General features: G+C 48.9%; 1 protein-coding gene across 1 annotated transcript in view; it reads right to left on the bottom strand.

Moving 5' to 3' along the window:
- Window positions 1–25,934, bottom strand: part of Itga9 (integrin subunit alpha 9) — a 293,447-nt gene that overhangs the window by 17,918 nt on the left and 249,595 nt on the right. Inside the window, exons 24-26 of the mRNA XM_032911092.1 lie at window positions 9,304–9,429; window positions 7,164–7,283; window positions 1,716–1,817 (exon numbers count right to left, since the gene is read on the bottom strand). Of these exons, the coding sequence (XP_032766983.1) occupies window positions 1,716–1,817; window positions 7,164–7,283; window positions 9,304–9,429 (348 nt within the window). The remainder of the gene's footprint in view (window positions 1–1,715; window positions 1,818–7,163; window positions 7,284–9,303; window positions 9,430–25,934) is intronic.

The raw sequence follows: 25,934 nt of genomic DNA, 5'->3' as shown, positions 1-25,934 counted from the left end.
CTCAACAGGGGAGGGGTGGGAGGGTGGGGTCGTGGAGGTGGGAGGAGCCTTCCTTCTCTGAGGATTCTCCTTGAGCCCTCCATCCCCTCCCTTTGAGAGAATGAAAACAGAACAGAACAAAACAAAACCCCAACAACAGCTCCTGGCCAAGACTTGGTGGGGAAAATATCACCTCAGCTCTCAAAACAGAAGAGTCAATGATTTGGAGCCCCAGTGCACAATGGCTTCGCAGCGCTTCCCTGGATCCCAGGGAGAGGGCAGCACAGCCAGAGCGGTCTCTCCATCCGCGCAGGCGCACACTGTTAACCGTTTCTATTGGTGCTTCGGTGTTGATACCATGGTTTATCAGAGCATCCTAAGCCTCCAGATTGGGTATATGGCATCCCATGGTGCCATTTAACCCGTGCCATGACATTGAACAACCCTTGTTCAACTCTCTTTCAGAGCGGTAAGGCTGGACACCCATCCCTGCACCGACTGTAGGATGGCTGACCCCTCACGGACGCCGTCATCCTAGACTGGCTGATGTTCGAGTGATAGTTACTGACAGTAGGAAAGGGATTGCCATATCACTGAACCTCGAGCTCACTTCTTTGGCTGCACTGGCCGCCCATGAAGCCCCAGGTACTTTCTGCCTCTCTGCATTTCCCAGAGCTAGGATTCCAGGCTCGGACTGCCACATCTGGCTTCTTAGATGGGTGCTGGGGACTGGAACTCCATCATCTTTGCACAGGAAGCACTTTACTGACTGAACCATATTCCCAGCCTCTCACATCAGAGTGGAGGAGTGGTGGGTCTCTGTTGTGGCTAGAAAGTAAGTTAGCAGCATTCTTCTGTGTAAGTTCATACTTTTTGAATTCACTTCATAGGTTTGTTAAAGCAACACAGAATCAACGAGAGAGGCAGGCAAGCCTCCCCTGAGAGACGGTAAAATCCATGAGAGGAGGCAGGAAAGGGCAGCAGGTTGCACAGCTCCTCAGCAGAGCGGTTCACAGGCTGGCTTCCCTGTCTACGCCCCTGGGACCTCAGCAGAGCGGTTCATAGACCAACTTCCTTGTCTATGCCCCTGGGACTGAACTTAGGAGGGTGTCAAGCAGTGGATGACCTTTCTCTCCCCAAGAACAAGGGGAAAAAAAAGGCAGAATTCTAAGGCCTTTCTGTTCAGTCTCTCTCTCATTGAACAGCTAAGCCATGAGGCTGGCTGCCCACTCTGAAGCCGGACGATTTTAAGGAGGACAAGGGAAGAGGAGGAAGAGAGCGAGAGAAGGTTCTAGGTCTTGGCAACTTGACATGGCCTCTTAAGGACAACCAAGCAATAGTTTCTTAAGCCCCTCCCACACCCACCCCTCCCCAGTGCTTAGCCGTGAAACAACACAGGCAGGAGAGCCTAAGAGATTTTTAGGGAAGGGCTGGAGAGAGATAAAAATAGCCTTGGCTTCATCATGGAAATCTAAGCCCTGATGAAGATACTTCCAGGCAGTTTTTCCTTTGGCCAATCACTGCAAGAAACTTTCAAATACCAGCAGAATCCTAAAACCAGTGTTAACGCAACAACAGAGCCATGAGGCCTGCCAGGGGCCCCTGGAACCCAGAGCAGCCATGGCTTTGGGTCTACCACAAACCCTTCCTCTTAGCTTAGAAAATGTCTCTCCTTTCAGATCCCAGCTCCAGGTCCCCATCCTCTGAAGAGAGCTGTCCCAGGGCAGCGGACTCACCAGAGTCTCTTCTGGGTTCCCGTTAGCTATCTCCACCACTCTCAGAGCAGGCTCCACCTTCACCTTGGCTCGAGCCATGAACTGGATGACAGAGGAGCTGTCCTGTGGGAGAAATGACACAGTTCACCACCAGATGCTTTCAAATGCCATTGAGAATGATGTGACCATGAGGGGGCGCTCTGCAGAGCTGAACTCTCAGGGTTCCATGAAGATTCCATACACAGTTTATCCCTGAGCTCGCAGCTTCCCCATCCCTGGTACCCGCCAGGCAAACACTTCTGCCTTCCCTTGAGAATCCCTTTGGACAGCAGAGGATACAGAGTTACCATTTAGTCTTCCAGTAAGGAGCACGTGCAAGCCTGTGTGCTGCGGTTTCCCGAGTGGTGGGGGCTGGATGCTGGGGGTGGGTACTGACATATTCACGCAGAGTGGAAGATAAATAAAGCTCTTTAACTGTGTGCAGCAAATCCCAGCCTGGCATCCCCAGGAGGCATCGGATTCCCATTTTCTAGTCATCTTCCTGCCCAGATCACAGCCCTCAATACCATGAAAACTTAGCTCTTCTTAACTCTTTCTATGCTCTTGAATGAAGTTGTTTTGGGGCTGGACACCCAAAGAAGGTATCTGAGGGTACGGTGACAGGTGGGGGTAGGGTGGTGGAGACAAACATCTAGTTTATAAATGATGGGGCAAAGAGGGGAACCTCTGAGCCTCAGGGAGTGGCTGTTGGCAGAAGCAGTCAAAAGCCTGGCTGTGGGCTCCGTTTCAAAGCCACCATCCAGATAACACGAACACGGCTCCAAAGTAGGGATGGAGAAAGCATTGGTGAAATTAGGAAAGGCCAGTGCCCCAGGTCAGATTGGGGGTGCTGCTGACTTGTGGAGTGTCCTCACTGCCCCCAATGTCTGGGCTCTGCTAGCCAGGTGTCTTTAGTGTTTTTACCTGAGTTCCTCTGTCACTCCAGGAAGCCAGTGTGGTTTGTACATGTCCCTAGAGTTCAGGTGTTACAGATTTAATCCCTAAAGATGTGTGGCGTGGAGTTCAGAGGTAGGCTTCTGGTAGCTAGCTACATTAGGCAAGTCAGAAGGATGGAGAGTCCACGTGCCTTAGGGGAGTTTCCTGGGATTGGAATCTTTTCTTCCGGAATAGAAGCTTATGTGACACAGGAGGTAAGGGAGAGGTCACGAGTCTGGGAAAATGAAACTGGAAAGGTTCTGGTAGCCCCCAGCTTTAGGGAAGGAATAGCAGCTGTTGGGGGAGGGGCTCTGACGAGATGAGTTACAGAGAGGAGTTTCTCAGAGCTCAGGGCTACCAGTCTGGGTTATCGCCCATGTGGAGGGGGTGGGTGGTGATGAAATGAGGGTGTGGGGGAGGTGTGTGAGTGGGGGATGGGCTTTCCAGCGATGCAGCGGCTGTCTGGAGTCATCTTGGCTCCTGTGAGTGGCTATACTTCTATATTCCTGTAGGAACCACAACTATTCATCGGTTCACCAGGCTGGACTTTGGCCCAACCATTACTCTGGTTTGTTGTGGATTTCCCTTCAGAGGGGTGTGTGTGTGTGTGTGTGTGTGTGTGTGTGTGTGTGTGTGTGTGAGAGAGAGTGTGTGTGTGTGTGTGTGTGTGTGAGTGTGTGTGTGTGTGTGTGTGTGTGTGAGTGTGTGTGTGTGTGTGTGTGTGTGAGTATGACTGTGTGTGAGTGTGTGTGAGTGTGTGTGTATGTGAGTGTGAATGTGAATATGTGTGTGAGTGTGTGTGTGTGAGTATGAGTGTGAGTGTGTGAGCATGTGTGTATGTGAGTGTGAATGTGTGTGTATGTGAGTGTATGAGTGTGTGTGTGTCTGTGAGTGTATGTGAGTGTATGAGTGTGTGTGTATATGTGTGTGTGTGTGTGTGTGTGTGTGTGTGTGTGATGTCCCAGGAAAAGTCTGTCACACGATGCTGTGGTGACAGTTTTTTTTTTCTTTTATCTTTTTTTCGGAGCTGGGGACCGAACCCAGGGCCTTGCACTTGCTAGGCAAGCACTCTACTGCTGGGCTAAAGGAGAGGAAAGACCTGTGGTGCCACTGTGTAGCTTGAGGCCCACACCGTAGGCTAAATCCATGCACTAGGTCCTTGAACTTCTCAGGCCTCTACACCTGAGTCTGGAGAAGTCAAAGGAATTTCTATTATTTTATGTCACCCTGTCCCATGCTCCCTGTGACACAGACGATGGACTAAGGCAGATCTCACAGTCAGTGGCCAGCTTTGACCTGTACCGGTCAAATGTACACAGAAACAACAAAGACCTCTCTACACATCAGCGGTCCTCACCATTCCTAATGCTGCAACCCTTTAAGGCAGTCAGTCCCTTACGCTGTGGTGACCCCAAGGATAGAATTTACTTCTGTTACTAATTGCTTTTGCTACTGTTATGAGTCATAATATAAATATCTGATGTGCAGATGGCTTTAGGCAACTCCTGTGAAATGGTTGCTTAACTCCCAAAAGGGCTGTGCCTCACAGATTGAGAAACATTGCTCTAGACGTAAATTCCAAGGGGACCCTTGGCTCATCACCCAGGAAACCGCAGAGACCACCCTGGGGCGGAACAAGGGGACCCTTGACGGTGTACTTTATGTAGAAGTTGTATACAAATTAATCTTTAAAAAACAAAACAAAAACCAAAAAACCAAAACAACAACAACAACAACAAAAACCACAGCTAAAAACAGCTTAAGAGTTTCATAAACATATATCAGCTGTCCATATTAGTGAGATTTATGGGATATTTCCAGACAACCACGGGAGTGCTGGGCTCCTATGTGTAAGGCCCACTTGAACATGAAAACTATATATGCATGGTCAAATGGAACTTTGTTATTAAAGAATAATGTTAATGATGCGTATTTCTCTGTGTCTGGTATTTGTGTATGTGTGGGTGTGTGCACATGAGTGCAGGTGCCCGAAGAGGCCAGGAGAGGGCGTCAGATCCCCTGGATTTGGAGTTATAGGCAGTTGTGGGCCACCATGTGGTTGCTAGGAACTGAACTCTGATCCTCTGAACAGTCAGTGCTCTTAACCACTGAGCCATCTCTCCTGTTACTCCATCCATCCATCCTTCCTTCCTTCCTTCCTTCCTTCCTTCCTTCCTTTGTCCTTTCTATTTTGTTTTCTTTTTTTTAAACTATCCTCTACCTTAATTAAACAAAACAAAACAAAACAAAACACTTTTAAATGCTTCTGGGAGGACTGTCATTCAAAAGAATATTTCTGCTTCATAAGATCTTCCAGCAATTTAATAGTTTTGTAAATTTTAGTTTCCCGTCCTCTGATCTTCTATTGATATTACACTTAATTAATTACTTAATTTGGTGTGGGAGCACTGGGGTCACATACAGGGCACAAGCCTATAGGAGAGATCAGTAGACAATTTTTATTGGTCCGTCTTCTCCTTCCATCATGTGGATTGTCAGGATGGAGCAAGGTAGTCAGGCTTGGCAGCAAGCCCCTTCACCCACTGAGCTGTAGAGCCATCCTCTGACACTGTATTTTTTATTATAAATCACCATTGTCACCACCGTAGACATTAACAGTGATAATAATGGTTAGGTTAGAGGCCAAGCAGATGAAGGGCTGGCCCCCAGTGGCTGTGAAAAAGGCCTTAGGGACACTTCCAAAGGAATCCCATCCTCTGAAGATTTAAAAAAAAAAAAATCAGACCCAACATTTCAAATGAAAACTAGCTGAGGTTAAAACAATAAAACCTCAGATTCCCTTGTCTGGAGCCAACCTCGAGGTCAAAGGAAAATAAACAACTCTAGGCTGAGGCCAGCCACAAGGTCTGTGTTGATCTAAGTCCTCAGGGAGACCCAAAGGCCCTGGAGCCATCTGGTCGACTCCCCCAAGACACTGTGCTAGCGTCCAGGCCTGGCGGTCCTTCAGACTCAAGGCATATTCTGTGCAGTAACCCGGAGCTGTCACCTCTCTTGCCTGGGAGCTCCATTGGTTTGCCTGACCGGTGGGAACTTTCTGGGATGGAGTCAGGAAAGAGTGGTTCTCATCCTTCAGTGCCATCGCCCTGGGGGCCATGATCAGTAAGTTCATGGGAAATAGACCGTCGGCAGCACGGCTAAGATGGACCAGCGAGAAAGCACGTGGACTCGTAGGGGACCATGTCAGGGAGGGACTCCTGGGAGGGGAATGGGAGACTGGCTCACACCTGGTCTCCACTAACATTGACCTATACCAGGGAAGTCCTGAGGGTGAGCCCGCCTTCCACAAACTACTTTCCCCAGATGGTGTCCAGATCTCCAGTGTGTGGAGATTGCATTAGCTATAGAGAGACAGGGAAAACAAAGCAACCCCCACAGCCCAAAGACTGCGTCTTCGCAGGCTGCTGCATCACTGCTGGATCTGATTAAAAGCCGATCATGAGACAGCGATGCTTCTCACCCGCTTTGTACGCATCTTGCATGTTTAGTCTTATATATATATACCTTTCTTTAGGGTCACTGATTTGCTTTCTGACAGAGATTTGGAACCATATTTGATAAACTCACAGTAGCAAAGCAATCTATGGTTCACAAGTCCAACTTCTTTGAGGGGTCATTTGAACAAGCGATCAGGCAAACTAGTCTTCATGAGTCAGATCTGGCCCTCTGCTTGTTTGCGTAAATAAAGTTTTATTAGGAACACAACCATGCCCTGCATTTGACTATTGCCTACGGCTGCTGGCAGAGTTAAACTGTTGCAAATGAGTAAATCAGCATACATAATTGTGCCATACGTAACACGTGCTCCAGGGTCGTAGCTATGAACACCAGTAGTCCATCACAAAATCAACTTACTTAAAACAGTATGAGCTTCTCTATTGTTTGTTGTTTTGTAAGTTGATGAGCATGTCACAAGGTCAAAAGACTGAGCACTCGTGCTTCTGGCCCGTTAAGCTTAAAACAGTTCTTCCTAGCTCTTGACAGGAAAGGCTGGCTGACCTTTGATCAAAACCAGAACAAAACATGGTCTCCAAATCAGTAGAATTTGTAAGCTTGTCAGTAACGTCTCAGGTTCCAACTGCCAAAGAATCTGAGGTTTTATAAGCCCAGGGGGTATTTGGTTTTTCTAGAGATCAAACTGAGCGACCTGGCTACCTCTACCTGGAATTAAAGGCACGCAGCACCACGCTCTACAGATTAACGCAAGGAAAATTAAAAGAGCAACGGCACGGATATCACGGATGGGCAGATGAGAACTCGGGAAGCTGGTAAAGACGTTAACTGCTCGAAGTGTGGTCCCAGCTACTCTGCACTTCTAGGTCACACTGCCAGTCCTTGGATTAAACGTAAAACTGAGCGTCTGAAACTGTATCTCGGCAGGGTCTAGTGGATGAATCGCCAGTGGTGCATGCTGGGAAAGTTTGACTCCAGGGTTTCTGGGTAACCCCTGAGAGCGCGCGTGACCCGGGGACTCACCTTCTTCAGAATCTCCGTGTTCAGTAGCATGTACAGGTCGATGGCGCGGCTCTCCTCTTTAGGGAGGGCGCTAAGGTTGCAGTGCAGTGTTAGGCAGAGGCTCCCTGTCTTTTCACAGTCCTGAGGAGAAAATGTCCAGATGGAATTAAGAGACCGAGACCATCCAAAGCCATCTACAGCACAGAGTGTCTGCCATGTTGGCTGAGGCAAAATCAAGAAGAGGTGGGGCACGTAGAGTGGCTGACGCCAGACCTCCTGCCCAGCTTGTCAGGGACCCAGCTCCAAAATAGGAATTAGGTGTGTCCAGTCACCGAATACACCTGCCCCACCAATTCGTTTAGAAAAAGTGATTTTTAAACAAGTATTAAGGTATAGGGGGGAAGGGGTTGTGTAACCTGAATTATTTTCACGATTTCTTCTGTTTAAAACTGTACCACACAATTCAGTTACTGTTATTTAATATATAAATTGTACTGGTATAAAGAGTAGCTTAAAAAGAAACACAAAACAAAAAGCAAACTATAACATCTCTCCCCCCTCCCCCAAACTGAAGAGGATGTAATTATACTCTGTTACCAGCAGAGGGCGGTAGAAGGACTTATGACCTTGTTGGGCACTAGGGCTCTGGTCTCTAGTGTTTGGGGGAGTCCATAAGTAGACACCCGGTGGTTATGTGGTCAATCCTACCAAAAAGTTGGATTTCACAAGAAAAATCAATTCTCAAAAAGAAATGTGTAGATATCTTGATGTACTTTTATGAGTTTTTAAACAAGAATGTTGCTAGAGAGATGGCTCAGCGGTTAAGAGCACTGACTGCTCTTCCAGAGGTCCTGAGTTCAAATCCCAGCAACCACATTGTGGCTCACAACCATTTATAATGAGATCTGGCACCCTCTTCTGGTGGTGTCTGAAGACAGTGACAGTGTACTCATATAAATAAAAAATTAACAAATCTTAAACAAGAATGCTTTCTGACTACGGCAGATTCTGGGTTCATGCCTTGGCAGGTAGACATCAGTCTTCTGTTTGGTGGGTGAGGTGGGATGGGGGGTGAGCGTGTAAAGAAGAAAGAAGCTGTGTCACTCAGGGAGACACATAAACCGACAAGGGAAATTTTATTCCAATGACCAAGGAGAAATTTTTCTTTTGTATTTTGAAGTGTATCTTTATATAGAAAGTGTGTGTGTGTGTGTGTGTGTGTGTGTGTGTGTGTGTGTGTGTGTGTGTACCTGTGTGAAGCTTCAATTGCAGGGGACATTTTCAGCTTGACCTGGAGTTGTATGGAACCCACAGCCGACATCATTATATCTAAGTGTCCCCTAGGGCCTTTACAAAGATGGACTGTCCTTACTATATGTGCCACTGGGTAGCTTGACATAATCTAGAGTCCTAGGAAAACAGTCTCAAGGAGGGATCAGGGTGGTCTGGGAGGGGCTATCTCCACTATACTGATCAATGTGGGAGGACCCGCCCACTGTGGGCAGCATCATTCCCTAGGCAGGGGGGTCCTGAGCCGTGTGAGAATAGACAAAGTGAGCTGAGCACAGCAGGGATGTCTTAATTCTTTCCTCTCTGTGGATGCAAGATGACTAGGTGTATCCTGACTTCTGCACAGTGGTGGACTGCACCCTGGGAATTTTAGCTAAAATTAACTCTTTCTCTCCTAAGAGGCTTATGCCAGGGTACACTGTCATAGCAAAACGAAGTGAAACGGTAGGCAAGCGGGAAAAACAATTCTAAACCTCTAGTAGCAGACTGCCGAGCTCTTCGAGGAGAGGGAGAGGTGTTCAAGTGTGTGTGTGGGGTGTACTGCATACGTGTTTAATTTTAATAGAAATCGCTAGCAGGTTCCCCCATTGTACTGTAGGTTCCTTCTAGGAGAAGAAATCGTTTGCTTCCTGGTCAGTAGGTTTTCTGTCAGTCAGGCAATGGGATTTGGCATTTAGCTTTAACGGTTTGACGGAAACCCTGGGCTGAAAAATAGGGTTTGATCACAGTCCTTGAGCCTTTTTGAGTTAACCGATGAAAACCGGATTTGAGAAACAAGAAACACCAAGTTGAAGACCGGCCTCTCGTCTCTGACATGCCTTCCCTGTGAGGCCCACCCTCACGGGGCCCCTGCCACCGAGCAAATTCTTACCAACACTTTTCTTCCGGACTTGGAGAAAAAAGCAAATATGGTGTGGAAGATATTTTCTTGTTCTTGAGGGATGATGCAGGGGGTTGGGTTCCTTTGTAAGGAGCAGTTCCCCTTCTCTTGGCTCACCTGGAAATGGAGAGAGACCTGTTAGAGCCAGCGGCCTAAGAAAGAACAGATCTAGAAGCATCTGGCACAGCAGCTGAGCATAGACTCTCCCTGCTACCATTCTCTAGATGTCAGGAACGGTCAAAGGGCATTTCATTTTGTGAGATTCTTGTTGTTTCCCAGTATGGCCTTGAACTCCCGGGTTCAAGACATCCTCCTGCCTTAGTCTGCCTAGCAGCCAGGCCCACAGGCTTATCACAGCTCTGGCTGAGAAGTATTTAGGGCAGAAGTTATTACAGAAAATGTGGCTATTAAGTCCTAACGTAGATTGAACTGAGAAGACCATGGTATGCAAACGAGATTTGAGGAACAGCTCTAACCTTCCGCTTCTTGATTTCGAAGCTCATCTATATCCTTCCTTTCAGATGGGCATTTAGGAGGCAAAAAGAAATCCAAGTCATGTGCTAACAGAGTCAAGAGCCCTGGTCTGGAGCTCAGGTCTTCTGGAACCTTAGGTCCGTCAGACTTATAAGTGGGCCTCATGTATGGTCCACTGTTGGAAGTTTCTAGAAGGTTCCATGGAACCACTAAGATTTTGTAAAACCCCTTAGCATCTGTTCTTGAGAGATTTAAGATAAAAAGTGTACCAAGAATTGCTCTGGGTCCTCAATTCTGCTCCCACTGGAGTACAAACCTCGTGGTGGGTACCTGAGGTTTGGTTTTGAGAACTCTTGCTCTCAGACCATCTGTCTCCTTTCATTCTCAAGTGTGTGGTCTCCCCTTCCCCAGTTTGTTCCACCCAGAGGGGACAATGCTGACAGGCCCAGAGAAGTTTTCTGCACAGAAGTTCCAGTGAAGACCCCCGAGCCCCAAGGCCTGGCTATCACACTGCACCCCTGGTTGGTACCCAGAAAGCCTTGTAGGATAGACCCTCCTTGAAATCAGAGGCAGGCCAAGAGTTCCTTGGCATTCTGAAAATGGGCGCTCTGGCCTTCCAGGCAGGGGGAGAAACCTGATTGCCAACCCACCCTAGCTGGTTTCACGTAAGAGCGAGTCCCCAATGTGAGAAGATCGTGGTGACACCCGGCTACAGGTGCCAGCAGAGAGGGGGTAGAGGCTGGGAGCGGCAGCAAAGTGCGTGAGAAACAGCCAGGCCTTGCTGGACAGAGTCACAGCCAGAACTAATTTCTTCTTCCACAGGGCGTCTCTGGGGTGGTGCGTGTGCAGGGAAGTGATGGTCAGGGGATCTGATGCCTTATGACAGTCTGCCCCCAGTGGAATGTGGGGCAGGAAGCAGAAGCTGAAGTTGGTGGTGGTCGATGAAAACCTCGCCAACACGCTCCTGACCGGGCTTATACGGGAATCATTTTAATCAGGAAATAACCCACTTTTCTGGGAGGCTCGGGGTGGTCTTGGTTCAGCAGGAGACTGAAGGCTCCCGGGGTCTCTTTGGTATCTGATCTGGTGCAGCTAAAATTCAGCCACTCAGTCCCTGACGAGGGTCACCACAGGGAGGCACTCCTCTGAGAGGACGAACAGGTCACAGTCACGGTAACATCCAGGACCAGCTCTGAGCGCCCTTCACACTCTCTCATCTGCTTCACAACAGTCCCGTGGGCCAGGGCCGTATCTGGTGCCATTTTAAAGATGGATTTATAGGAAGATAAGGAGGCAGACCTATAGAGGGGCTCTTGAGAGTGGGCCGTGCACCATACCCACACCCTAGCACTGGGTTCAGTGGTCAAGGACAGACTGTGGTGGAGTCAGGGAGGAGGACAGACATCCACCCTCTTTTTACCCAGAATTCTTCATGGTGACCCATTTTGCCACCGTCTCCTCTCAGCTCCCAACCGAAAGCTGACTGCTGGCCAGCCCACGGGAGGTATGAGTGCCTGCAGGCTGGGAGGCCAGGCCACTCTGTGCTGTCTCTGGGCCTGGAAGGGGAACAGAGTACCCTGGAATGTTGTGTTTGGAAGGCCGTTCCCAGATCAGTCCTTGGCCTTGGCTGACAGATAAGGACCTGAGGCCTTAAGTTTGGTGAATTATCCGAGGTCACATGGTTGGCTGCTAGCAGCAGCCTGGACCCAGAAGAAGGAACCCAGAGAGCGGATGCTATCCCAGTCACCACTCTTGTCCTCTGTCCCCTCCCCTCTTATTTCATTGAACACGATGATTGCCAACTCCATCCTTGTCCTGTGTTTGACAGAGTTCACTCATCTCTACGGCCGAACAATGTCTGCACAGCACAGGCCTCTGCCTCTGCGGATCAGTACCTAGGAACGGGTCGATGACTTGACTGTTGTGAATCATGTGGTACGCTTCTAGACAATGTGTGTCCATGTTTGTGTTTGCGGGCACATGTGTACACAGAGACCTGAGGACGACCTTGAGCGTCAGCTCCAGAGATGCCATCTCCCTTCTCTGAGGTGGCCTCGGTGGCCTGGAACTTACCAGTTAGACTAGATGGCCTGTCTGGTGACCCCTAAGGATCCTCCTGTCCCTAGTTCCCCAGCACTAGGATTACGAACTCGAGCCCTGACCCCTAGCTTTTTTTTCTTTAAAGATTTATTCATTTATTATATATAAGTACACTGTAGCTGTCTTCAGACACACCAGAAGACGACATTGGAATCTCATTACAGATGGTTGTGAACCACCATGTGGTTGCTGGGAATTGAACTCAGGACCTCTGGAAGAGCAGTCAGGGCTCTAACCACTGAGCCATCTCTCCTTCCCTGACCCCTATCTTTTTAGTGTGGGTGCTGGGGATTGAACTCAGGTCTTCGTGCTAGTAAGGTGAGCACGTCACCCTCTGAGCTGCCTCTCCAACCTCATGGACTTTTTTGGCTTTTATAGACAGGGTTTCTCTGTATAGCTCTGGCTGTCCTGGAACTCGCTCTGTAGACCAGACTGGCCCCGAACTCAGAGATTTGTCTGCCTCTGCCTCCCAACAGCTGGGGTTAAAGGCATGTGTCACCATGCCTGGTTACACTCTTGAATACTCAGTGGTACCCACTGCAGCCCAGTTCTGCTTCTTCACAACCATGACAACTTGAGTCTCCTGGGCCTTGGTTTCCTTATCCCTAGAATTAGCACAGTGGCCTACACGGTTACTCCTCGGAGCTGATCACAGGCTTCCCGGATCATATGTATGGCTTCCCTGGAGCATCCCATGTCTGTGAGAATGGAGGAGGACATGTGTGCCACGGTGCATATGTGGAGGTCAGAGTCAGTTCTCTCCTGCCATGAGGGTTCTGGGAATCAAACTCAGGTCGCCCGACTTAGTAGACAGCACCTTTACTCACAGCGCCAATTTCTCAGCCAGGGGCCACCTCACCTCCCATTCTGTAGATAAGCAATTGCTAAAACCTTACCCCACGGGCTGGTTAGTTTTGTCTAGAGAACTTCAGTTGTTAAAACAAGACAAACGAAAACAGATCAGCCTTGGGAAAACCCATCATGAATTCTCTTGATTAATGGTTAATGCCGGAGGGCCCAGCTCACTGTGGGCAGTGCCATCTCCGGGCTCATGGTTCTGGGTGCTGTAAAAAAAAGTCAGGTTGAGTGAGCCATGGACAGGAAGCTAGTGACAGGACTTCTCCATGGCCTCTGCATCAGTTCCTGCCTTCAGGTTCCTGCCCTGGCTGGCTTCCTGCACAATGGACCGTAAGTTGTAAGCCAAATAAACCCTTTCCTCCCCAAGTTGCTTTTGGCTGTGGATGTTTATCGAAGCGAGAGAAAGCAAATTAGAATACTCCCTCAGCATGGCTCTAATCATCTTTGGTCAAAGTCGTGAGGAAATGAAAGCGTCTTCCCATGTCACACCAAGCACCCCACTGCTTGTGTCCAACAGCCCCATCCATCTTCAGCCGGCTGAGGGCCCTGTGGCCTCTGCCCCTTGCTCACCTCTGCCCACTCACTCTCATACTTTCCCAGACTGCCGGAGCCCAAATGCCTTCCCACGACAGGACCCCTGGGAGTTGAAGGAGGCCCGTGGCTATTGGAATCTGCACAAAAGAACTTACTAAGTCCACAACTGGGGACAAGAGGGCTCGGGGCACATTGTTGAGGCCGGATTCTGCCGGCACAGTTATTGAGGGTTTTCTGTTGTTATCTGCCCTCTCCAAACCTGACCCCAGAGAAAACACTGTGTAAGCTGAAACCAAGGGAGGGCGGCGGTGTGGGAGACTGTCAGGAGCCCACGCTGTTGGAACCCAGATGGCATGGACATCTCGCGGTAGGAGAGTCATCCTGGGTGAGTGGCTGGAGGTGGCTAAGGTGTCGGAGGAGGGTGTCCCATGTCCTCTAAGTAGTCTCACTTCACTCATCGTAGGGGTGAAGCCTGAACTGAGGTTCTTGGCCAAGGAAAGATGGCCTTTCCTTTGGACATCACCAGCCTCGGTCCCCAGGGGAGGAAGGGATGGTCGTGGAGGCTGTGGTCAGAGGGACCAGGATGTTCCCACGTGTAAGGCTCAGGACCAGTGTCTGTTATAGGTGACAGGCTTGTTCTTCTACACCCACCCCTCAAGCTCATCTCTCCGGGAGCCGGGTGAGTTGTTTGTGAGCCCTCTGTGTGTAGATGTAAAGGATAACCCTGGTTTCCATGAGGCTCCATTCCAACAGATGGGACACACTGGGCGCTTGCCTCACCTCTGTGCAGGGGGCGCTGCCGTCAGAATGGAGACCCCCATGACTGTCTAAACGGGGGCTTGGCGAGATGTTTTAAATGATATATGAAAACTACATATTTGTGAGCATAGCGTGAGTTTTCTTGTTAAAGGATTTTTAATGGTGTGTGTGTGTGTGTGTGTGTGTGTGTGTGTGTGTGTGTGTGTGAACAGACCATCAAGTCCCTGGAGCGTTCATCGTCTTGGATGTCTGTCTGTCTGTGTTGGAGATATTCAGTGCCTTCTGTTAGCTTCCTCACTGCACCTCATCCGTGTCAAACCCCAAGTCCCTTTTCTCCACCCACCCCCGGCTCTGGTGGACACTGCTTCACACACTACCGTGAGGTCACCCTTTCTAGTTTCTGCTTGTGGAGAACATGTCTAGTTTTATTCTATGTCTGCTGAACTTCACCTAACAGAATATTCTCTGGTTTCATCCATGTTGCCATAAATGACAGGATTACACTTTTTGGTTAGGGCTGAATAATATTCCACTGTTAGTTGAGCATTGATGACAGACAGACAGACAGACAGGCAGGCAGGCAGGCAGACATACATCAGAGGTGTTCCAGCAAACTGTGACAACAGGTCTCTACTTGCCACCCACACTTTGCAGATGTCAGGGTCTGAGAACTTAAGCAACCTTTGCCTGCAGCTCTGTAAGTTTGGGGAGTCAGAATCTCTGATACACCCCCTGTCGGAGCACCCAGGTTCTACAGATGGGACCCTAATGGCTGATTTCACACATCCTGACCACTCTAGTTTGTCCATCTCAGCCTCAGAGCGTTCCTGACTCAGGGGAGCTACCAGGCCTCCTCCAGGTCTTGAGGAGGGGGGCCCAGAATCCAGAGAGAAAGGAATAGCAGAGTCTGGAGGTGCACACTGTGGCCTTGAGTTCAACCTTGAACAGGCATCAGAGGAAGGCAGGAGGGACAGCCTGGATAGAGGAGGACTCCTGGTGTGGTGGCGTGAACGTGCCCTTCCCCACGCTCACACGCTGGTGTACCTGGGAGACGTGGCCTCAGGGCATATGAGGTTCTTCCTTCATAAATGAATTAATCTATTTAAGCACCGTGGGGGCTGGTGGATTACTATGAGATTGTTGTCTTTTTTGTTTATGTATTTATGTATTTATCTACGTACTTATTTATTTTTGATATAGAGTCTCACTATGTAGCCTTGACTGCCCTAAGGGGTCACTGTGTAGATCAGGCTGGCCTTGAGTTCACAGAGATCTACCTGCCTTTGCTTCCTGAGGGCTAGGATCGAAGGTGTACACCACCATGCGCCCTAAGACTGCTGTCATAGCCGGTGATGACTCTGCCCCATTGACAAGAAGCTTTCACGGTGAGGTGCCAGGACCTTGACTTGGTAGTTTCCTAAACCACCTGCCACAGGAACTGTATGTTCTCCACTTTGCACAAAGCAAGGGCCTTGTAAGCAGATCTTAGGAGTAGGTTGGCTCTGGAGAAGGATGGGGGAGCCAGGGAAGGCTCTGAACCAGGGAGGAGGATGTGAGGTTTGAGATGAGCCCATTAACCTGACCCCAGAACTAAGGAACCAAACTCTACTCAGGCTGCAATGTTCTTGGCACTTTCCTTTCTTTCTTCGGCTTACGTCGCTCTGGCCGGCTTGGAACTCACAAAGACCCACCTGCTCCTGCCTCCTGAATGTGTACGACTGCGCCTGATTTTATTTTAACAGCACGTCTGAGGCCTGGATGTGTCTTTCATCAGCTTTAGCCCACTCTCCTGATTACACACCGCTTGGCCGGGGTTTCACAGAGAAGGTCATCAGAATTTGCCTGGCTCTGTGCCTCTGGTGCACGGTCAGAGAGATAGGTAACTGGAAACCTGAACACTGCATCACTCAGGAGCCCGGCTAGGAGTCTCCCTCAGTGTAGCCTTGGGGGGAGTAGACTTGAAACTAGCCTAGAGCTGACTGGCGAAGGAGCACAGGTTCATTCTTGTCAAGAACATGTGTTTCCCGTTAACTCCTGTTTCTCTGTCAGCCGACATTCTGCTCCCTGTCACTTCCTTGGGCCACTTTTTTGTATCATGTTACACACGCACAGCTGCTGGCAAGTGGGTAAACATGACCAGGCCTGTGACTTAACTGCCGGGCCCATCTGGATTCTCTGAATTCACACGCCCTTTGAGGTGGGACACCAAGGGAATGTTGTGAATACCAGCTCTGCTAATTTAACCACCAACTACCTACTCTGGGAGTGGAGAGATCAGGAGACAGGGCGATCACCATCCCACTGTTGGTGGCTTACCGTGTTCCAGAGCGGTTGTGGGGATGTTCATTTCAGGACTCACTAAAATGCTTGGGACATGATACCAATTGGTTAATTATACTCATCCTAACATAAATGAGCCAATTCCATTCTGTCCCATTCAGCAAAAAGCAAACTCAGTCACCTCCCATTTTTATCTTGTATTAAGTTACATTGTTGCGAATGACAGGTGTTTCTGGGTGCTGTCTGACCGATGGTCAGATGGCGGTGTTCTCCTAAAGGGGCCAAAGGTTTGCACATTCAGCTTCCAGCCGCATGGTGCTTCAGACCCACAGAGAGTCGAAGTCACCCCTGTTTTGTTCCAGCAGGGATGGGGCCTGAGATGGAACTAACAGTACTGGTGAGGTCTCGGCTGTTATGTTACCCACACTTTGAAAGGCTAAGAACATGCTTCTGGATGTCAATGTCCCACCATTGAAAGACAACGAACGGAGAGCTTCCTTCTAAAGAGAGAAGAGTTCTTATACTCTGTGGAAGACTCCTTGCCTATCAGTTTGTCATGTGATACTTCTTTGTCTGTCTCTCTTTGTGTGTATGTGTACACATGTCCGTGTGTGTACACACGTATGTGTGTAGGTATGTGTGAGTGCACACAGCCATTCTTATACTCTGTGGAAGACTCCCTGCTTATCAGTTTGGCAGATACTTTGCTGTCTGTCCATCCACCCATCTGTCTGTCTCTCTGTCTGTATGTCTATCTGTCTCTGTGTGTGTGTGTGTCTACACATGTGTCAGTGTATGTATACATGTATGTGTATGTGTGAGCACACACACAGTAATTCTTACACTTTGTGGAAGACTCCCTGCTTATCAGTTTGGCACATGATAATTCTCTGTCTCTCTGGGTATACATGTTGTCAGTGTGTATACATGTGTGTGTGTGTGTGTGTGTGTGTGTGTATGTGCATGTGTATGTGCACAGAGCAAGTCTTATACTCTGTGGAATACTCCATGCTTATCAGTTTGGCATGATTCTTTCCTGTCTGTCTGTCCATCTCTCCCTCTTTATGTGTATGTATACATGTGTGTCAGTGTGTACACATGTATGTGCGTGTTTGTGTGAGCACACACAGCAGAGGTCAAGGTCAGGCGTCTACTTCCATCATCTCCCCACCTTATTCTTTAGAGACAGGGCATCTCAGTGCAGCCGGCACTCACTGGCTCAGCTAGAATGAATTGGCCAGCATGCCCCAGGGATTCTCTCGTCTCTGCCCACCCACTTCCGGGATTACTGGTGCACACTGTCATGACCAGTAGGTGTTGGGTTCTGATATTTCTCCTGTTTATTCCTACATGTAGCTAGAGGTTCCAACACACAAACAGAACTCCAAAGAAGAAACCTGTCCCACCCTCCCAGGCTCCGTGAGGTAAGCAGAGAAGGCTGGAGCTTTGCTTAGCTCCTCCCCCCCATGGCTCCCGTTTCATACCACTAAGGACCTCAACTAGACAGTTTAGTTGTTGAAATGGGACAGAGAAATAAAGGCAGGTGTCAAGTGTTCACAGTGACAGTTCACTAGAAATCTGCAGAGTTGGGGATGGATCACGGCCACCAGAACAGCCTGGTGTCCTTCGCTTCTAGAAAGAAAAGTGTCAGTAAGCATATTGTTTTCTTTTACTTAGTTGTGAATGTGGTTCGGTGACAGGAACCTTTACCCAGTCGGCTGGGCCAAGAGAGTAAATTTAAAATCCTGAACGTGTCATAACTTTGGCTTAGATGTCTTCTTTCTAATTGAAGACTATCTCCTAAAGAAAACATTTCTCCTCAGCCGCTTCTTGTCACACGGAGGAAGAGCTGTGCTCTGTCTGAAAGGCCAGGAGGTCACTGAGACCAAAGATGAGACAGAGGAGAAAAGAAGCCTTGATACCGACACTCCAGGAAGCACAGGGTGCAGATCCTGTGAGCCCGCCTCCCGTGAGCCTGCTAACTCTTATGCTATAGGGAGATGCATGTATTCCCACCAGCTCTAGGGATGGCCGATGCAAGACTTTCCCCCTTGGTCCTGAGCCCCTTTTCTCCTCTTCAGGAGTAAGCAGTCAATATACCAGGGAGTCAGGGGAGTCAGGAGTGCAGGCCACACCAGGCTCCCCATAAAAGAGAATTCATTTCCATGTAATCAGAGAAAGGCGGGCCCCGGCGAGGCCCATTTCACAAGCATGGATGGCTTTTCCTGGAGCTGAAGTGATACAGAAGGGAAGTACTTTCAGAGATGAAATGACAGCGAAGAATTTCCAGATGTGGCTGGATCGTCGCCGTGAGAGACGGAGGCGTAAATACGTTATCTGAGCACTTGACATGCAGGCCCGAGATGCTCGCCTTCCACAGATGGCCAGACACTTTGGAAGCGGGATGGTCTACTGACTTGGATAATGAATGAACCCGTCACGACACCCCACCCCCACCCACTGGGACACAGCACAGACCTTGGGATTGTATTAGTTTGTTCAGATTCCAGTTTCGACTCTTCGATCCCTCTACGGTGAAGAGCGAAGTTTGCGTCCACCCAGCTTTGCAGAGTTCACTCTGCACCTATTATTTGAGGATCCTCCTTCTATCAAAAGGTCTGTAACCCTTTGGATGCCATCTCTAACCTCCACACTCTATCTAACCTCTTGGACCGCCTTTTGGAGGTGCGTGCACGCCAGAGCAGCTGAAAGTGAAGCTGGTAACAGATTCACTGGGTCTCAGGTTTCAAGGACCTCAGGGAAGTCTGAAGTGTGCCTCAGGGCTCCTGTTTAGGAAATTTAAGAAGAGGTAAAGGGTAGGACCCCGATGGCCAGGGAGACCAAACGACTTCTTAGGGGCTAGTAATGCCAAGGCCGTGACTTATGGACAGAAGGAATTTTGGGGTGCACGTGAGAAAGCCGGTCCCCATTTTTATGTTTCTGAGGCACACTCGGTTTGTCCTCAGCAGGTTAAATGAGAACCATGTGTTTCTCGGCTGTGGCTGATGAGCTCTGTTTATCCTCAGCGAAGTTTCCGTTATGGGCTCTTTAACATCCCATTATGCCTGCACCAGTGAGGCCGGGGGTCGCGTTTGCTTGAAGGGCTGAAGGGAAACTGACCGGTTAGCCCTCATTGTTAAGGCCTATTCATGTTGGGGGCCAGAAAACACCACGCATCTAAGTCACAGCATCCCAACTGGCCCACCCAGTGGCGACGGGGAGTCCCAACAGCTGGGACACGGTACGTTCAGGCTCCGAGATAAGAACGCTCATCCTCGGCCAGCAAGGAGATGGCACTGCTGGTTTGATTTATTCTCAATGTCCACACAGTTCAAAGGTCAGCCTCTGGCTTGTGTGATGTCCATGGAGCCCTGGCTGTCCCTACCTTCCAGAGCATGTGAACGGTGCACAGACACAGCTCAGGGACACACAGTTTTGCCTTCTGGCAGAGCATGCGTAGTTCACGTGCCCAGAAATGCAACTATCGCTCTAGAAGTCAATAATCTCCCTCTAACTACTGCTGCAGAATCTGGTCAAACATTTCCCCTCTTTATAAAGTGTTTGGCCCCTCCTGAGGAAAAGGAAAACCTTCTCCTGACCTATTTCCAAAACTTTAATATGTGACTCATATCTACACATGTACATAAAGAAGAAGACTGTCAGGGGGGAGGGCGGCAATGGGGAGGGTGGGGGGGAACACCCATAAGGAAGGGGGAGGGAAGGGATGTTTGCCAAATGTACATAAGAAATACTCAAGTTAATAAAAAAAAAAAAAAAAAAAAAAAAAAAAAAAAGCTACTGACAAGATCAGCTGGTACGTAAGGGGTTGGGCTATGACGCAATAGATTCCATAACAATCGTTCCCAAGGTTTGCAGACTTTAAGCTTTCTCACTGATGCTTTTGACAATGTGAGTGGCTGTATCTGATTTGAAAATATCACCTTCCCTTTGATTCTCAGACTGAAATGAAGGCTACTTCCGCTGGAGGGTGAGTGGCGTTTCCAAAAATGGCTCTATTTGGGGATTCCCAGTGACTACAAATTTTCAGATCTTTTTGGACACATGGAGCCCCCTCTAGATACATCGCAGAGTTTATCGATCGCTAAGGATCTACCTCCCAAGCCCATGGCAGAGAAATTATATCTGGCGGTGGTGTAGCTGATGTAGGCAGTGGAATTTTTATTTCTCCTAGCTCATCCTTCCATCTAGGCACCGAATTGGACATATACAGAAATCAGGGCTGTGTCCTTGGCTCTCATGACATTTGGCTCTCCTGAGAGAAGGTGACAGACATCAAGTATAGTGACATTAGTGAGTGACAAAGATGGGAAGGAAATGCCACAGTGAAATGGAACCAAGAGTGGGGTTCACAGACTTGGGGCTGGTGGCCTGGGCAGACTCCCTGAGAAGTCAGGCTCTGGACTTGGGCCTACATTCTGAAGCATCATCTACGGGAACCCCAGGAAGGCATGATGGAAGAGAGGGGCTGGGAAGTGGATATGGGGGGATGGGCAGGAAAGGAGAAGAAGCTGTGAGCAAGGAAAGGGGCCAGGGAAGCACATGGTGGCAATCCTTAAAGGGTCAGTGGCTGAAAGGCATCGAATTAGAGGGAGGTTGGGGGTGGGTTAGTGAACAACATGGCCAGAAGGTTTGGGGCATGTATGGAGGTTTTTAGACCTTGTGGTTGAGCCAATACAATCTTCTAGCTTGTGTGTGTGTGTACATGTGTAGCTGTATGTGTGTGGGTGTATGTGGGTGTATGTGTTTTTGGTGTGTGGGTATGTGTGTATGTGTGTATGTGAGTGTATATGTTTGTGGTGTGTGTGGTGTGTTTATGTGTGTGTGTGTCTGTGTGTGTTCGCATGTAGGCTTGAGGTTGATATTAGGTATCTTCCTCAATCGTTCTCTACCATATTTTCTTGAGCTGCCGTCTCTTACTAAATCTGGAACTATCCAGTTAGGCTAGACTGGCTGGCTAGCACGCCCCAGAGATCTTCCTGTCTTTGCCTCCCTAGCGCTGGAATCACAAAGGTCTATCATGGAGCCTCCTGTTTGATCTTTCTACAGAGACCCTCAAGAGTGTCGTGGGATTACATAGAGAAGCAATCATGGCCAGAGGGAGTTCTCCAACTACGTACGACACAGGTTCTCACCGCCGAGGCAATGACTCCTGATGGGAGAGACTGAGCAAACATTGCAGCGTATGCTGGCTAATTTTGAATTTTTATCCTTTTTGGAGCCCACGGAGAAAACGAAGGCAATGCCCCAGGATAGGAAAGAGAGAAAATAGCTCTTATCGTTCCGTGTAAAAGAACGGGGTGAGAATGATTAGGCAATGGCTCAACTTCTCAATGAGGGGATGAGGCAACTGTTTTCCATTTTAGCTAAGAAAAGGTCAGGAGGGAAATGAGCTTCAGAGACCAAGGGTAGTCATAACAGTGGGATTTGAGGGATGCTGGGACGGCTTAGCAGAGAGAACTTGCTGGAAATATGGTTCTGTTGTACTGAAAAGACATCTTGACCACGTTCTGCCCAAAGATAGAGAGAGGGTTAGATCATGTGATCCCCTAAGCCACTCTGGGGCAGTAAATCCATCTCTTGCTGCCAGGGAGGGGTAGCTTAAGCCTAGTGTTCTCCCTAGAAAGACCCTCTCAGCTAGGAACAGGGCAAGCCATTGAATTCCTCTAGAGGAAAGCTGAGGGAGGAGGGGCTCAGAAAGCAGCGTGAGTTCATGCTGGGTACAGTAGTAGACATTAAGGCAGAACTGAGTTCCTCAGTTCTGATCTGCCTTATCTGCTGGTGCATGAAAACATCAGGCGTGGCTGATGTACAAGTTTGAGCCTCAGCCTCTTGCAAGCCTGCTGCAAGGGAGACTTCTTGCTGTAATTAGCACCCAAGGCTAGCCAAACTGTAAAACCCAGGACTTTTCTCACTTTTTCTCCAGTGTCACTGTCGCTGTGGAAGCCATTGCCAGAACAGTGAGTGACTGGTGGTGATAGGGAACTCCTCCATCGTGAGCACTAATGAGCATACGTATGTAGACTTCCGGGAGTCTGATCTGAATACTGCATAGAGGTAGCCCCGAGGCATTGGGGGCTGGCACTTTTGAAGAGAAAAATCAAACCAAGCAATGATAAGGCAGACGGACCATCCACAAACGTGTCAAGGCCACCAAGCAGAAAGAGCTCACTACACATTCTCCTGGGGTTGCTTAGTTACCTGCCCTGACAGGAGGGCTCAGATATGTGACTGGCCACCCACCCTGCCTTCCGACCCTCTTCTGCCTCCATAGCATTAGCACTAAGTGATGAGCTGTGGGCTTTCCTTATTTTTGTCTTCCCTCACCGGAAGGTAAGCTACATGTGGGCTGGGAACGATTACGGCTCTGTCTTTCTGTCTTTCATTCCGTGTTGTAACCCAGCCCTTGACATGCGCTGGGTGCAGAGTACCTGTTGAATGAAAGTGCGTGTGGCTTGAAACCAAATTTTCTTGACAGCCTAATTTAGTAACCACTGTCATCAGACAAACTGTGACATACAAGGGACATGGAAGCATGTTAGAGAAAATATCATCATGTGGACATGGTTTCTCAAACGGAGACAAGGCCATGCAGGCCTTGTCTGGGTGACATCTCCATTGGCAGACGGAATAATGTCATGAGGCCTGGCAGGTGGCTGTGCAGTCCGGTGGTCAAGAGTGACTACCAACCCAGGTTCTTATGAACGCAGACCTTGGATGTCCCTCTAACTCTTTTCTGAGCCATCTCCCCAGTTCGTGATAAGTTCCTAATAATGTAAGCTTAGTATTAATTGCTATCTTGACTCTAATACCCCCCTTTCAGAGCTGGGGTGGAATGCATGGAGTTATTTTCCTCTTCATCAATAGGAAAGGCTTACGGTGGTGCTGAGACTGTGCCAGTGCAAATCTCCTGTCAGAAAGTCAAACTTTTAGCTGAGTAGATTACAGTGTCTTGGAACAGATTCCTGGAAGTGGGGCCCTAGAACTCATGTAAGTTCTGACGGTTTCTCTTTGTCTTTTAAACCTGTTGTATCTGTTGATAGACTCCTTGTTCTTGATCCAAGCCAATAATGTGTTCAAAGATTAAACCTCATCCTTAGATCCTTAGCTTGTGATATTCTCATTACGGGGAGGCTGGGTTTGCTTATTTCCCACGTAAACATCTGTGAATTTTCGGTCCACCCCACCCTACCCCCGTTTGTATGATATTTTTGGCTTTTCCTTGTTATTTTGAAAAAAACAAATCATAGGTCACTTCCCTATGTTGCAAACGTCTTTTCCCAAAACACCTTTGAGCTTTGTCTGTGAAGTATTTTGATGCTACAGAAGGCTAACGCCTTTGTAGTTTGTATCTGCGATGGTGGTCTGAATGAGAAATGTCTCCCGGAGGCCAGCTAGGAGCATTTCTCCATGGTTTCTATTTCAACGTCCTTGCTTGACTTCCTGTCCTGACTTCCCACAACAAAGGACTGTGACCCTGGAAGTATAAACTAAATAAACCCATTCCTTCCCCAAGTTTGCTTTTGGTCAGATTGTTTTTATCACAGGAGCAGAGAGGAAACCAGAAGGCTACCCGAGTCCCTTGAATGGAATTCCTATTCCATTCAAAGTTGTGAAGGATGTGGTAGAAACATCACCACCTTAGCCAGTCACAGCTGATCCACTGAGGGGTCTCCACAGAGCCAGAGAGGGCTGCGCTGTGCTGTGCTGTGCTGTGCTGTACTGTGCTGTGCTGTGCTGTGCTGTGCTGTGCTGTGCTGGGTGCTACCTTCACTTTGAGAAAACATGGGCCCTACGGCCAAGGGTGAGCTAGCGTCAGGCCTGTGAAACAAGTGTCTGGAGTGTCTGGGGTCCTTGCTTGTATGCTCCATGCCACCCCAAGATTGTTCCTAGGCTCCTCATCAGTCACACAGGGAGAGCTCATCACAGGAACACAGTGCCTCAACATATGCTGTCTGGGGATTGCTTTCCTAGCTCACGCTAATGCTCATGGCTGGTCTTTTCAGTGGGTTTAGCCTCTGAGGACTCTGTGACTGACTATGCCCTAAATACAGTCTTGACAAAACCGTACGGGTTTGCTTCTGGGAACTTACAAACCAGAAGCCCGCTCCTCTTTCTTCTTGCGAGCTTTGGGGTCACCAGCTAGGCCCTTGGGAAAAACTAATGCGTATCTGTGGACAAGAGACCAGGGAAGACAAAAAAGAGTTCATATACACCTGGCTCTGAGATGCCTTGAATATCCAAGTGACTTAAAGCTCTGACTTGGTCCACAGTTAGGTCTGCTCATGGGATGGGGTGGGTGGAGATTGTGTCTCCTTATAACACTGTAGATGGTCATATGATCAGCTCTTACAATACTGTTGTGCTGTACAGAATTGAACGAAAGCACCATTCTTCCAGATAGTGAGGACAAGGTAAGGTTTTGGTTACTATGGTTACTAACAGTTAAGAAGGAGAGGAGTGCGGGCAGTCCAATGGTAGAATGCATGCTTGGCATATATGAGGCCCTGGGCTCAATTGACAGCACTAAACGCAAGAAGCAAGAAGACAGAAATGTGTGCTTTGCTGAGCTCAAGCTAAGGTCAGACAGTGTCACTCCATGGGACGCAATAGTGGGGAATAGTCTCGTGTGGGTTCAGCGGGGCCCACAGACGGGGGCACAGCACAGGACACACAGGTATACATGTGTCATCGTGAGCAGGCACCCCAGGGACCAGGACCTGCTCAGCACTAATAACACTCACATGGTTTTAGTCCCTGGCCCATGTGACCCAAGAGGACGCAGATGCCAGAAACTGTGACAGCATCCCACAAAGCGTCCCAGGCCTCCACCCTGTGGCAGTGTCCTTTAGACTCATGGCTTAAATGTGTCCCGGGCCATGGCTTGCTGTCCCACTTTTCAAACCATATGGAGCTACCATCTCCCTGGCCGTCTGCCTACCCCCCATGCTTTCCTGGTTCTCTGAGTCTGGCTTGCATGTGTTTTTCTGTGTGCTGACTCCTCTGAGCTCTCTTTTCCAGGGTTTAGAGAGAGGTGGATGCCTGCACCCCAACTACAGATCAAGTCACCAGGCAGAGGGGTTCTGTGAAGAGTTTTGTCAGTGTTTCCCTGAACCCACAGTTAGCAAGTGTTTTAGAATATGGAGTTGTTCTCATGCTCCACAGATGTTTTCTGAACATCTGCATCATAGTCTGAGCACTGTATTAGGTCTGAGAGAGGGGAGTGAGAGAGAAGAGGGAGGAGAGGAGAAGGGGGGAGAGGAAGAGGGAGACAGAGAGTGATGGAGAGAGACACAGAAAGACACAGACACAGAGAGAGACAGAGGGAGACAGAGAGAAAGAGAGACAGAGAGAGGGGGGAGGGGAGGGGAAGAGGGAGACAGAGAGTGACACAGGGAGAGACAGAGACAGGGAGATACATAGAGAGAGACCAAAGAGACAGAGACACACATAGACACAGACAGAGACAGAAACACACAGAATGAGAGAGAGAGACAGATAGTGACATAAACACACACACACTCACTCACTCACACACCCACACAGAGACAGAGACAGACAGAGACAGACAGAGACAGAGAAGGACAGAGACACAGAGA

This window comes from Rattus rattus, chromosome 8 (genome assembly GCF_011064425.1).
Source record: "Rattus rattus isolate New Zealand chromosome 8, Rrattus_CSIRO_v1, whole genome shotgun sequence".
NCBI classification, from domain to species: Eukaryota; Metazoa; Chordata; class Mammalia; order Rodentia; family Muridae; genus Rattus; species Rattus rattus.
Note: the sequence above shows the minus strand (reverse complement) of the source record. Positions and strands in the feature narration are given on the sequence as shown.